At 37.0% G+C, this 13152-nt stretch overlaps 2 protein-coding genes across 2 annotated transcripts; one reads left to right on the top strand and one right to left on the bottom strand.

Moving 5' to 3' along the window:
• Positions 1 to 527: 527 nt before the first annotated feature.
• On the bottom strand, positions 528 to 3907 carry LOC122069400 (triacylglycerol lipase 1-like). The gene is made up of 8 exons (XM_042633409.1): positions 3711 to 3907; positions 3472 to 3585; positions 2824 to 2964; positions 2561 to 2671; positions 2308 to 2451; positions 2188 to 2228; positions 2022 to 2098; positions 528 to 1002 (listed from the first exon to the last, which is right to left on the bottom strand). Exons 1-8 carry the CDS (start codon positions 3873 to 3875, stop codon positions 881 to 883), a joined length of 915 nt encoding a protein of 304 aa, XP_042489343.1. The 5' UTR covers positions 3876 to 3907; the 3' UTR covers positions 528 to 880.
• A 1091-nt stretch (positions 3908 to 4998) lies between these two features.
• Positions 4999 to 11149, top strand: LOC122069356 (beta-1,4-mannosyl-glycoprotein 4-beta-N-acetylglucosaminyltransferase-like). Its single transcript, XM_042633347.1, has 2 exons — positions 4999 to 5501; positions 9770 to 11149. The coding sequence occupies exon 2, from the start codon at positions 9842 to 9844 to the stop codon at positions 10931 to 10933; it is 1092 nt and encodes a 363-aa protein (XP_042489281.1). The 5' UTR covers positions 4999 to 5501; positions 9770 to 9841; the 3' UTR covers positions 10934 to 11149.
• The last annotated feature ends 2003 nt before the right edge of the window (positions 11150 to 13152 follow it).

Genomic DNA, 13152 nt, shown 5'->3' with positions numbered 1-13152 from the left:
TACATTCATCCCTCAATGCACACATCATAATTACCTAAGGTCATGTTTGATAAAGGCAACCCACACCCACCTCACCAGTCAAAATTCATCCTCAAGCATGTAGGGAATGTGTCTTACAAGAATGTCATAACAAGAATTCCACCAGATTACAGTAAAATGAAATGGGAGTTACTTGTAACTTCATGAAACTTTAATCTCACTGTCATGCTTGTTCTAGGCTAAAATTAAACCAGTAGACGTGTGTGGGTCCTCTATGATATGGGCTCAACCTCTTCTCTCATGTTTGCCACGTGGCAGGTGAGAATAATCTTGTGACACTTTTTGATAGGGCCATTAGTCTCACTGCTGAACTTGTTGAAGATAGAAAATACAACCAAGGTACTCCTTGATCAAAGGTTAGACAAAGAAATTTGGATGCATCCTGGGACAATGAAACTTCCATGGAAGAGAAGCAAAGAAAATGTTTTCACAACAATTCATGTAGAATCGAGAACTAAGTTTTCAATCTGTACATTCTAGACCATGAATTAGTAATTGCTTCCAATTACCATAAAAACTCCCAATTGGTTTGAACTTTCTATTTTTGGAATGGGAAATTTATGGAATCCTCATCTCCCCAAGTTAAAAATGTAATCTCATTTACAAGTTTCTGATTGTACATCATATATGTATGCTATCTTTGTTTTTTTCCTTTTCCTTTGACATACTAGTGTAGCTCTGTGCAAATCTCTTTTTTGTTTAAGACATGCGTTAATAGTTCCTGCAAAGACATGAATGACAAAGAGAAGATACTGCAACCGAATTAAAAAAAAAATAAAAAAAAAATAAAAAAAAATAAAAAATAAAAAAATAAAATCAAATCAAATCAAATCAAATCAAATCAAACAAAAACCGCAAAGTTCATACTCTGAAAAAGATGATTCAAGTTCTTTGATGATGACGGATGAGGTTCATATTGAAGATAGAAGTCCACTCGTGACTCGTTGAAGCAACAATTCTTCCCTGCAAATTGATCAATTTTGTAAAATATTTAGGAAGGCAACAAATGATAAATAAAATACATCAAGAACAAAGAATACATGCTTTATCACCTAATACAATTGGGGCACCCTTAAATATCAGTTTGGACTGTGCAAGCCAACCACACCAACTTATTTTCAATTTAAATCTCAATAGCATTGCTGCATAACTCATCAACTAATAGCTACCATGCTGTTCAAACATCTAACTCTACTTTCAAATTGAGAAGGAAAAAAATTCTATGTGGGTAGGTGGTATTTCAGAGTGCTAATACCGTAGAGAAGTCATTCATATTTAAAGATCCCACCATGATAAAAATCTGTCATATCAGAAGTATAACACACAATGCAACCTCTCTTTCCTTGCTTCTATACTAAATTTCAGTAATTCTTTCCTAGCCATGAGGGGAGGAAATGGGTTAGCATTAATCCAGTAATATAATGTGCCAAATCTGCTTTTACCAGAACCTGATTTGGGGTTCAACCACTCCTCCTTTAGTTTTAGGTTGATGTAAAAGAGCTCAGATGATGGGCTACGGTTGTATAACGACCTAAGCAAAGTATGAAATCTAGGCACCAATTGGTTGGGCCAACCCTGTAGCTCAATAACTCAGATAGCCTCAGGCTGATCCTAATGTATGCCGAAAATTGAGATTAACACAATCCATCCTGCACATTAGCTACCAAAGCAGTTGATTAGGCAATCTAACTTCCCTTGTGTTTTGTTTGTGATCAGAATCGTTGTTGATCTTACAGTTTTGCCATCTAGATATTTTGGACGATTTTTTGAAGTCAAGGTTTCTTCTAAATATATGTTAGCAGGCAAATCTGTTCAAGGAACAAGTGATTCCTTTCTTGCCATCAGTTGCTCCCTGGACTTATCTCTATGGTCCCATCAACTAATCTTATTCTGTATGGATAGTAAATGGAAAACAATTTATCTTTGGAGCAGATAGTGAGGAAAAGAGAAAAAAGAGTTAAAACAAAAGGGCAGCGGATTACCCGTAATAGAAGAGAGTAAATTGCTACAGTCAATACGACCATCACACACACTGTCCATTAACTGAACACCCATGTCACTGTATACAACAGAAACATAAACCACAATAATAAATTTCACAACATAGAGAAAGTTGATAAATCAGAGTAAGCAGATGGAGAAGCAGACCTTCTAAAATTAAGCTGATGGACGCCTATAGCCAGAAGCATCTAAATAAAGAAACCACTTTACTGTCAGCCGAAACAATTGATCAAAGCAAGCCTCGGAAAATATGGAAAAGGAAGTTACCTGATCAAGATGCATGCTAACCATTCTAAGTACAAATGGAGCACTGATATGACCCAAATAAGATATAGGGCAAAGTAAGGCTGCAGCTTCAACCATCTCTACTATATCTGGTCGAGTGAAAGCAGCTAAAGCCATGATGGTTCCCTATGATTAATAAGCAAAATGAGCTCTCAACTCTCAAGGAAGAAGCAGCAACAGAAGATAGCAATATTGGAATCAAATGAGATGTCGGCTCCAAGAAGAAATTAAGGACCTGGGAATGTCCCACGAAGAAAATTTTGGAGTTTGTTATTGAGTACACATAGGTAATCATTTCAGCAAGGTCATATTGAGCCAGTTCCTGCCAACTCCAATCCCAGAATTCCTGCAACATAAGTGTAGTGTCATAAAGCTGATATATATATATATATATATATATAAATAGCAGAAATTACTGTTAGATGGAATGGAAGAACACCAAAAACACACATACCAACCCACAAAGGGAAGGGGATGAAATATATTAAGTATTCATACCTTATCCTTCTCAGAAAAAGAAACATGTCCATGACTCCAATGAGTACCTCGTACATTTCCAACCCATACATCGAACCCTTGGTCAGCTAGGATGAATCCTAAGGATTGTTCAAGTGAATTCACAAACCATACATCTCCTCCCTGCCCATGCTTTGTGATTTGAGAAAATGCTGAAAAGCAGAGAAAGGTAATAACCAAGGTTCCTACTCTTAACTATTCAAAAATAACATCTCAAGTAGCTGGCCTTATTCCAGACAAATGGGCTTGTTACATGAATTCCATTCTGCAGTTCCAGTTTAGCTTGTGTCGTATCTTCCAAGGTATCTATCATACGTTGGAATGATTGATTTTTCCGATTCAAACTCAAATAAATTCTCTCTCATAGTTCAACAGTTCTACCAGTTACTATAGATAACAGAGATTCCTGAAGATTAAGAACTTCAGATTAAGCAACAAACTTCAAACGCTTTCCTCTTTCAAGATATCAGGGCTGAGTTTGATTGACTCCATCAATATCTTAATTAAACTCCATTCCTCTCGGGGGGCAAAAGTAATCAAGGGGTGGGGTGGGGGTGGGAGAAAACAATAAAGAAGTCGCCATGAACACTACTTATTTGTGGTGAAACACAGATTGTAATAAAAACCAACCAGAAAGAGGCCATGTTGAAGGAAAATTGGAGGGCCGGGATTGACTTTGATATCTCCGCCTGCTTGAGCAGAAACACGTTGAAGAGCTAAGATGTAGTCATCCTTAGTTTGAACCTGAATAAAGCGAAGTACAGATATCAATTCAAACTTGGAAGAGGAGAAGAATAATTACGGGAAACAAGAGTGACAGATGGCCAACTGAGAGAGAGGAGAAGAAGAAGAAGAAGAGTAGACATTACTGTGTGTTCTGAGCAGGGATACCCAGAGGGTTGAATGAGCTGAGCACACAAACCCTCGCTCCGTGATCGGCGGAGATTCCAGTGTCCTGGTGAGCATGTGACCACGCCGGTAAACACCACCAACACCAAACATAGAGACGCTGCAAGTGCCACCACAATGCCCATGCCCCACGAGATGTGTGAGGATTGAGGAGTGAGGAGATCCCACGAGAGTAAAACACACCGTCATGATGGTGACATGAGGATGATGATAGCCTACGACCTGGAATGCAAATACCCAAATTACCCCTGTCAACAGTGTTGGTAACCTAGTGGAAGGAAACCCTTGCCCCATCACTACTCCGATCGACTAGTTGTAGGTTCAAGCCAGTAAGCCTCATGGTCACTTATCCTTACGTCGTCCCAACCCTACCACTAATTAGTCACCCAATTAATTGAAAAGAGGATATTTTTCCAAAGAAACAAGGATTTAGTTCATTGTAAGGGCATTGTTATCGATGGTTGGCTATACTAATACTGATATAGATGATCATACCATATCATCAATCCATATCCAACATATGTTAGTATCGATCATGGTCAATACTAATACAAATTCCTTGATCCAATATTGATGCTGCACTCTATGCTACCATTAAGAATGTTTAAAATAGTATTTTGTGGAAGAAAATGACATGAGTTGTCAAGAAATCGAACATAAAACATTATTACACTCTACTTAATAATACATGTAATCTTCAAAAGAGACAATTTCCCTTGATTACATGGTCAAGGAACCATACATTCATCAAGGGTTTTAAATGCTGCCAACTATTTACAAAATCAATAAATTATCCTCACTATTCCTCTATACCTTATGGATATTGATGGAAAACTTAGGTCCTTTCTTCAAACCTCATGAACTCCACCTAATCTTGCTATGCGGGAAGTTGACATGGCAATCCAAACATTTGATGAATAAGGACATGGTAGGTTGTATGCATTATTCATGCTTCAAATCTCAAAGCTTCATGTATCTACTCATTTGTGAGAATTTTATTTTGTATATTTAAAGGACAAAGATTTTCCAAATAAGAAAACCACACCAATATGAGGGTGAGAGATAGAAAGATTGATTCAATAGGGCCAAGGCCACATTTTATCTTAGAAGCGGTTATAACTTAGAAGAGAGTGTGAAAGATCTCACTCTAGTGTAGTGTGGATTTATTTCAATATTTAAATGCCAAATATATTTATAATTATAATAATAAAGTTTTTAATGGATTTTAAAAGCTTAATTCTCATCGGTTAAACTCCAACCCTGAGCAGGGGATTTTGAATCGCAATTTTATTTAGTATTTCCCCTTAAAAATCTGATTTCAGGGATTCACCGACCAAATCCCACACTATAAAATATAGAATCGGACTTATTAAATTGCTATTTTTGAACTTTCTATTGCATGAGAGGCAATCCAACGTTTTATTCCCTCTTCCTTTTTCTGAATTTGCTTCTCTTAAACCTTCTCCCTCTTCTTCGTTCGTTCTGTAATTCATATTATTCAGTTGCTCCCAAACCCAATTCTCCCTATCTCCGATTCTGCATTACCCGCTTCTCATTCAACCTTTGGTTTTATCAGAGATTGTTTTCGCCATTCGGCTTCGTAAAAATCACCTAATTTTCCTTCTTTCCATATATGAACGATAAGGAAAGGATGAAGGGTTTGCCTCAAGTCTCAAGCTTCGTTAAGTACTTAGAACCCCGAAACTGTTCTGATATAAGAGGTCCATCCATTCGTTTCTCATGAAAAAATGGTAACTTTTTTTGCTTCTCATCCCCCATCCCACGGGTTAATTTTCCTGATACGGTATTTTGGTGTGTTTTTTGGCTATGCTTTTATATCTAAATGTGCTTGAACAGTATGCAAGCTCTTTATTCCCCTCTATGTAAAGAATCTTCCTTTCTTAATAATTTTATATTTTCTATTCTTTCTGTTGGGGGGAGGGGGTTTTGTTGAAGAAGATTGTAAGGGATTGAACCATGATCTCTCTGCACTTCTAGGTTAGCTCTATTTGTTTCTTTCATGGTATAGTGTTAAAAAGAAATGATAGTCTCTCTCCAGAGATGCCTTCATGATGTATCCGGGTTAAAATCATCTCACTTTTCACTACGATTTTCCTTTTTTTATAAGAATGCCTTACAGACTAGATGTTACATAAGTTAGATGGGTCTTTTTTCAAAAAAAAAATTCTAGCACAGGTTCCTTGTAGAAGGGTTAATGGATATGAACACAGTAGTGGCTGACTTTTTTTGGCATAAATATCTTTACCATGTACCTGTTTAGCTTGGGATCTAGATTTCACATTAGAAGGTCATATTCTGGGTAGGAATGATCTTCGTGAGACTTTGAGACTAAGATCTTGTAAATGTGAGTTGTTTTGGAAAAGGCAGAAGCAACTTACTGAGGGACATCAGGCTGGGACGTTATTTATATGTTTTTTGAAGTTTTAAGTCGATAGGGAGCTTTTGTTTAGTTTTACCTTTTTTTTTTTGGTGGTTGGGGAGAGGGGGGGGGGGGGGAGTGAATGAAGATGCAGTTTGTAGAAGAAGTCAAGTAGTAGTTTAGAAGGTCTCCAATGTTCGTAGTTGTTCAAAGAGAAAGTCAAATTTTGTTTGGGAATTAGTAACTTAAGGAGTTTCTAGTTTCTCAAAGCATTATAACCTAAATAAGAGACAGGGCTCGCTAGGCTAAATGGTCGAGTTGTTGAGTTCTTTAATTTTTCCCTCTTTAGCTTTTGGGTCTGCTACTTGTGGGGTAATTCCTTGCTGAGCTACATCAAGTTTATGTGCTTTTGTTGTATGAATGCTGCATGTAAGAAGAGCGATAAAAAGAATAAGGAATGAACCATATTCTCTTGCAAACACTTATGCCATGAACTGCATAAAAAGATTCAGGAACCCCTGAAATCCAAAAACAGGGTCACAACCATGTAAATTTAATTGTCACAAAAAAAAAAAAAATGATGTAAACTTTCAATGGATCATATACTTCGAATATTTTGGAAATAAATCATCCCAGGTTCCTGCTCTAGGTTGAAAGTAGCACCAACTTTGGGACTCTTTTTTGCTTGGATTGTGATAGCATGTGTTCTTTTTTCATCTTTCTTCTCTTAATAGATAATTTATTATTATATAAGTAAAAAGCAAGTTAATGATAAGTTGAACCAAGTGTATTACATTCATATTTTTATATTTATTGGTAGGCAATTCTGGTAGGTTAGTAAAGCTAATCAAAGTATAAGAGTCTAATAGAAACTTAGGACAGAAATATAACATCATTGGAAGACCATGTTAGAGCATGCTATCAGAAAAGCAAGCTTATTTCAAGCACCTTTTATACAAGGGATGTGCTGCAATCTGAACAAGTGTCTAGCTCTGTCCACTCATGTGTTCGACAGGACAATACAAGTGGGAGGGAGGTCTTCTACAGATAATTGTTCCTTATTTAATCTCCATATCCTTTATACTTTTCATTATGAAAATACCTTTTGAAGTTTTTCCGGTACCATCTGTGTAATTCTGCTGCAAACTCCCTGTAGTTATGTTGAAATGTTCATTCCTTATATATTACTCCATTAGTTTCCATGGATGTTTCATTTTTCATACATTCCACTGAAATTTCTCTGGCTACATTGGGTGGATTGTCCTTTAAGAATTGAAAATGAAAATTTGAACCTTCACCGCTGACATGTCTGTGGAGCACATCATTTGTGATCAGAAAGATTGAGGCGAAGGAGGGGTTTGGGAGGAAGAGCAAGTAGGAGGGTTCAGCCTGCAGGTGCCAGTGGTTTCTCCTGTTCTTCACATATGTGTTTGTAAAATGAAAGAGTTCAAAGCAAATTTTAGTCATGAAAATAGAAACTTTAAGCAATACTCAAACATCTGCACAGGCATTGTTGCTTTGCATTATTTGTCTTTATGGTGAAATATTATTTAGAAAAGAAAAAAATCAGTAGAACAAAATGTAGTCTGGAAACTCGTTCAATACTTGTACCAAGATTCCTAGAAATTGCACAAATATTGAAGCCTGCCATCTGAGCTTTGTTGCTTGTCCTCCCAAATTTTTTCGATACGTTGTCTGATCCCCATGACGAATACTGTAAATAGGAGGAAAAGAATATTAACACCAAAATGATTTTCCCTCTTCTTAAATTTAAGGTCAGTCGAGTATGTAGCACAGTTAAGATCTCTCTCTGTTTTTTTTTGTTGGGGTGTGCCAGGGGAGGGGGGTTGGGAAGGAAGATTAAAGAGGTGGTGGTGATTAACAGAATTGGCAGATGAATTGATTAGTTGGTGTTTACATTATCCTCATAGCTATACAACGCTTTGTGGTCGTAAGCCATTACAAAACTGCATTTTTGTTATTTTCATTTTCTGAACCTCTGGTAGATATTTGTGGTGCCAGTTTGTGGTGCCAGTTGTGTAACTCAGGGTCCTAGTATTGACCCACATATAAAGCTGCATTCAGCTGGTTCATGATGGATTCAGGAATATGTTATTTAGTCCACTTCTCAAATTGTTGAGTTTTTCTTTATTCTTTTGGAATGTTCAAATTACTGAGTTATTCAATGATCTTTCCAACAACAACTGCCTAGTGCAGTTGGTGAGGTTGTGGTGCCCTAAGCCCACACTCACCAGGAGGTCTCAAGTTCGAGTCTCCTGGCTGTTACCTTCCTATAGTGTACTATCTAAAAAAATGGTCTTTCCTATTCTTTCTCTATCTATGTCTGCAAATTCACTTCCAATAGGAATCATAATTTCACTATGAAAATATTAATTGGTGAAAAGAAGAAAAGGAAAGGTACTAGAGTGAAGGTTCATTCCATTTCTTTTGATTACCAAGAATGGCACTTTAGAGTAATGGTCCTATGATCACTACAATGCTACAGTAACTTCATATCCGGTATCTTGAAAATGAGTTTTACAGCAACTGTGCACCTCGTTGCTCTCTTTCTTACTTAGTAGTGTACCATCTATGCAAATATTTTGACCCATTTGGATATTCTGACCATCTATTCTGTTGACCATTTAGGATACCTCTGTTCTAGCAAACTAGTTCTAAGTTTTTAATTAACTGACTGATCTATTATTGCCATCTTTTGGAAAGAATTATGAGGTGGCAAACAACATGATTCCCTGCCAAATAATCTTCTGTGTTGCTCTCCAATTAAGTTTCAGTTTCACATACATCTGTTATGCTTCTGTTGCAATCCGTCCACTTGACGTTACGTCCTCATGTAGACAAATGTCCTCATGTAGACAAATGTGCATCACTTTCTGTCTAAATTTCGAGCAGTTTTTGGGCATCTCATGACGTTTCGTGACATTTCTTTACCTAAGAAGAATAATTACTAATCGTCTCATGGGAAAACCTAGGGTGGTCTAGTACATCCACTTTGTTTTTTCAATTTAGGGAATACCTTTAACTGGAACAAACGCAGCATTTGACATTATTATACTCTTCCTTAAACCAGAACAAACGTAGCATTTGACATTATTTTACTATTCCTTAAACTGGAACAAACGTAGCATTTGACATTATTATACTATTCCTTAAACTGGAACAAACGTAGCATTTGACCAAATATCTTAGTGGATCAATCCTATTGTGGTTACTAACTACCCTTTGTAATTTAGTGGTTGCAATTCTTGGACAGACCCCACTGATCACCCAAATTCACGTGGTCTGTTTCCACATTTACTTGACATAACTTGACCAGTTCAGTTATGTAGCCTGGCTGATACTTATGAGCAATTTGGTTAACTTGCAATGACCCAACTCAGACCACAAATTTTCTTTGGCTTTTCCAAGTTCAGGGGGGTACATTGAACATGATTTTTTGTCAGTTGGTTTTGGATCCTGAAGCAAAATTTTTGACCAGCCAATTCTTGACAAGCTACTTGCAGTACTACTCTCTTGACAGTTTCTTTTATGCCATTTATAAGCTAATCCTTTTGCATTTTTCTGAAACTGGTTAAATTTGTTTCACTTCGTTTTCTGACACCAAAGTATCTCCTGCAGATGAAATTGAACAATGTTAGTTGCACTTCTTTGCGATAATTCTTCTCACAATTGCCACTAGAAACCTCTATTATGGCTGGACGATCCCTCCGCCTCACCTCCAGACGGGCACCACCAAAGTTTCTCTGGATCATCCTACTCGTACTTATCCCAATTTGTGTGATTGGACTCTTCAACCATGGCCAGAAGATATCCTACTTCTTCCGCCCACTTTGGGACAGTCCACCTCCCCCATTCACCCATCTCCCACATTATTATGCTGGGAATGTTTCAATGCAACGACTCTGCCATCTCCATGGCTGGTCCCTACGTTCTGAACCTCGTCGTGTCTTCGATGCCATTATCTTTAGCAATGAGCTTGACATGCTTGAGATCAGATGGCGTGAGCTTCTACCTTATGTCTCCCGATTTATAATACTTGAGTCAAACACTACCTTCACTGGCATTCCGAAGCCACTATTCTTCACTGAGAACCAAGCCCGTTTTGGGTTTGCCAAGGGAAGGATTGTCAATGGCGTGTTCTCAGGCCCGGCTGCGAGTCGCAAGATTGTTGAGAATCCCTTCGTACTCGAGTCGGAGCAACGTGGGGCCATGAATGCATTAATACGTCGTTCTGGGATCTCTAATGGTGACCTCCTTATAATGTCTGACACTGATGAGATTCCTAGTGCACACACCATGAAACTCTTACAATGGTGTGATGGGATCCCACCTGTGATGCACCTTGAACTGAGACACTACATGTATTCATTCGAGTTCCCTGTTGATTACAGCAGTTGGCGAGCAACGGTTCACATATATGGGCCTGGGACGCGCTACAGGCATTCTTGCCAGACAGATCTTATACTATCAGATGCTGGGTGGCATTGTAGTTTTTGCTTCCGCCATATTGAAGAATTTGTGTTTAAGATGACTGCATATAGCCATGCTGATCGGGTAAGGCGGCGAGAATTTCTTAATTATTCAAGAATTCAGAAGATCATCTGCAAGGGGGATGATTTGTTCGATATGTTACCAGAAGAATACAGTTTTCAAGAGCTGATTAAGAAGTTGGGTTCAATCCCTCGATCAGCTTCTTTAGTTCACCTTCCTGCTTATGTTTTAGAAAATTCAGAGAAGTTTAGGTTCCTCCTCCCCAATGGCTGTTTGCGGACATTAAAGTGACTCAAAAGTGTTGATTTACTTGAAGCCAAGTGGGAAGTTTATTTAGTATAATGTTAATGTAACTTAGTAACTAATCAGTTGTCTGAGTTGTTTTCCCTCTTCAGATCAGAGGCCTGAGATGCCTGGCTAATGTTATATATGCAAATGTAAGATCATTAGTCTTATGGTCCATTTCTAGCTCAATTAAATTATCAGGTAATTATTAACTTTTCCTCAGCTTTCTCTTTTTAATTTTTAATTTTTATTGTTTTGGCATGGGGTCTGTGTTTTCATCCTGAAGATGTGCTAAAAGTGAATTGCATGGAGTCAGCAAGGAGGCTGTAGAAGCTAAAAGGATAGCCCTCACAAGCCACAACCCTGGTTTCCCCTGTAGCTAGGCTGGGATTCCAAGGGCAGGCTATTAAATACAGCCAAATGCATTTCATCAGTACTTCCAAACACCTTAACAATCTGGCAAGGGGATATAACTTTGGGAAAATCTTATTATAATCGAACTCGTGAACTAAGAAGTTGTAATCTTACTTTTCTGGCCTTTTAAGGTAATTTTTTTTCCTTTGGATGAGGGTAAATTGTATTAAATAACTTTTAAACTTTTTGAAAACCCCTTTCTACCGTTGCATTAGATGTTGTAAATTATAGATCCATTATTGTAAATCTAGGGATTTGCCTACTCAGATGTATATGTGGGAAATTTCCTAATTGTCCCTACCAAGACAAGTAAATAGGTAAACAATGAGGGAAGACTCGAATACCCTTTCTCCCCCTTTTTCAGCTAGAAATATAGGTAAATTGTATTAAATAACTTTTTAAATTTTTGAAAACCCCTTTCTACCCTTGCATTAGATGTTGTAAATTATAGATCCATTATTGTAAATTTAGGGATTTGCCTACTCAGATGTATATGTGAGAAATTTCCTAATTGTCCCTACCAAGACAAGTAAATAGTTAAACAATGAGGGAAGACTATTATCCTTTCTCCCCCTTTTTCAGCTCGACATATAGATATAAGTCCAATTTACACTTACAACCCCTATCAAACTTACAAGGTAAAAAATCCCCTATCTACACTCTTGAGCCAAGAAGGGTAGGGTGGTAAACAGATTTTATTGCTAACCTAGCCTTACCAATTTACCAATTAAAAAAAAAAAAAAAAAAAAGAGGAGAGAGGAAGAAAGATTTCCCATAGAGCATATATGTGGAAACGATTTAGATAGACCATGTATTTTCAAATTCTATAGTTTGGGGTGGTTCTAGGAATGGAGTTTTCTCGGCGAAGATGGTTTACCACCTTTTCAATAATAACAGGCTGAAAAATCTTCTCAGAAATTTCCTCATCTCGTGTTCATGAATGGAACTTGGTCCTTGGTAAAGTATGTAAACGAATTAATCTGGTTTTACAAGACCTTGCGAAAGATTAAGTCCTTCTAATGGCGATCTTGTGCCCTCTCCTAGAAGTCCCTGTCAACAACAGACAGTTTGGCCACATTCCCTACTCTTTAGCCTCATGATCTATGTGTTGGTAAAGCCTTGAGTTCATCATGTTATTCCAATCAATAAAGTTTCTTTTACAAAAAAAGAAAGAAAAAAGAACAAACTTGCATTGTTCATGCCCCTTCTTGCCATCTTAAAATATTAATTAATTTATTTTACCACTGCAAATTCTTTAGATATTGAAAATTGACATGCTAGTAAAGACCTTGGGGTTTATCAAAAATAAAAATAGAATAAAGACCTTGGTGAAGGGTCAACTTTCCACATCAAAGATTCTCTGTACTTTTAAAAAGCGTTAAAAAAGTTTCTGGATATTTCTAAGAAACGATAAAAATTAGTATATTTCATAATCTTCTTTATATTCAATACCTATCTCCAACTAGGCTTTAGGATATATATATATATATATATATATGGCAAAGACATAAACTTTTATCCTTATTTATCATTAATTTTGTTTCACTTATTTTTCTTTTCTCTCATTTCTTCCTCACGATGTTTTTGTATCACTCTCCCATCTTTTTTTTTTTTGAAGAAAAAAAGTCTCCAATCTTATGTGCTTATAACTCTCCCAACTTGGCTTCGTTTACTCTATATACTTGGAATCGATAACCCTAACTCCACTAATGGTTAAAAAATTGGGATCAAAATGGATAGAATTTGTTGAAATATTCTGGAATCAGATACCAAAAAAAAAGTATGCGTCAAAAAAAAAAAAAAAATTTGCA

The sequence above is a fragment of the Macadamia integrifolia genome, unplaced genomic scaffold (assembly GCF_013358625.1).
Source record: "Macadamia integrifolia cultivar HAES 741 unplaced genomic scaffold, SCU_Mint_v3 scaffold595, whole genome shotgun sequence".
Classification (NCBI taxonomy): domain Eukaryota; kingdom Viridiplantae; phylum Streptophyta; class Magnoliopsida; order Proteales; family Proteaceae; genus Macadamia; species Macadamia integrifolia.
The sequence above is the reverse complement of the archived record's forward strand: the minus strand, read 5'-3'. Positions and strand labels throughout refer to the sequence as shown.

Bases quoted from the DNA above. Each gene is read 5' to 3' on its own strand.
- LOC122069400 (XM_042633409.1), bottom strand. From the start codon at position 3,875: ATGGGCATTGTGGTGGCACTTGCAGCGTCTCTATGTTTGGTGTTGGTG. The intron at 3,586-3,710 runs GTAATGTCTACT...CGCTTTATTCAG, and splicing joins ATCCCTGCTCAGAACACACA to GTTCAAACTAAGGATGACTA. The intron at 2,229-2,307 runs GTAACTTCCTTT...TTCTTTATTTAG, and splicing joins TTAGCATGCATCTTGATCAG to ATGCTTCTGGCTATAGGCGT.
- LOC122069356 (XM_042633347.1), top strand. From the start codon at position 9,842: ATGGCTGGACGATCCCTCCGCCTCACCTCCAGACGGGCACCACCAAAG.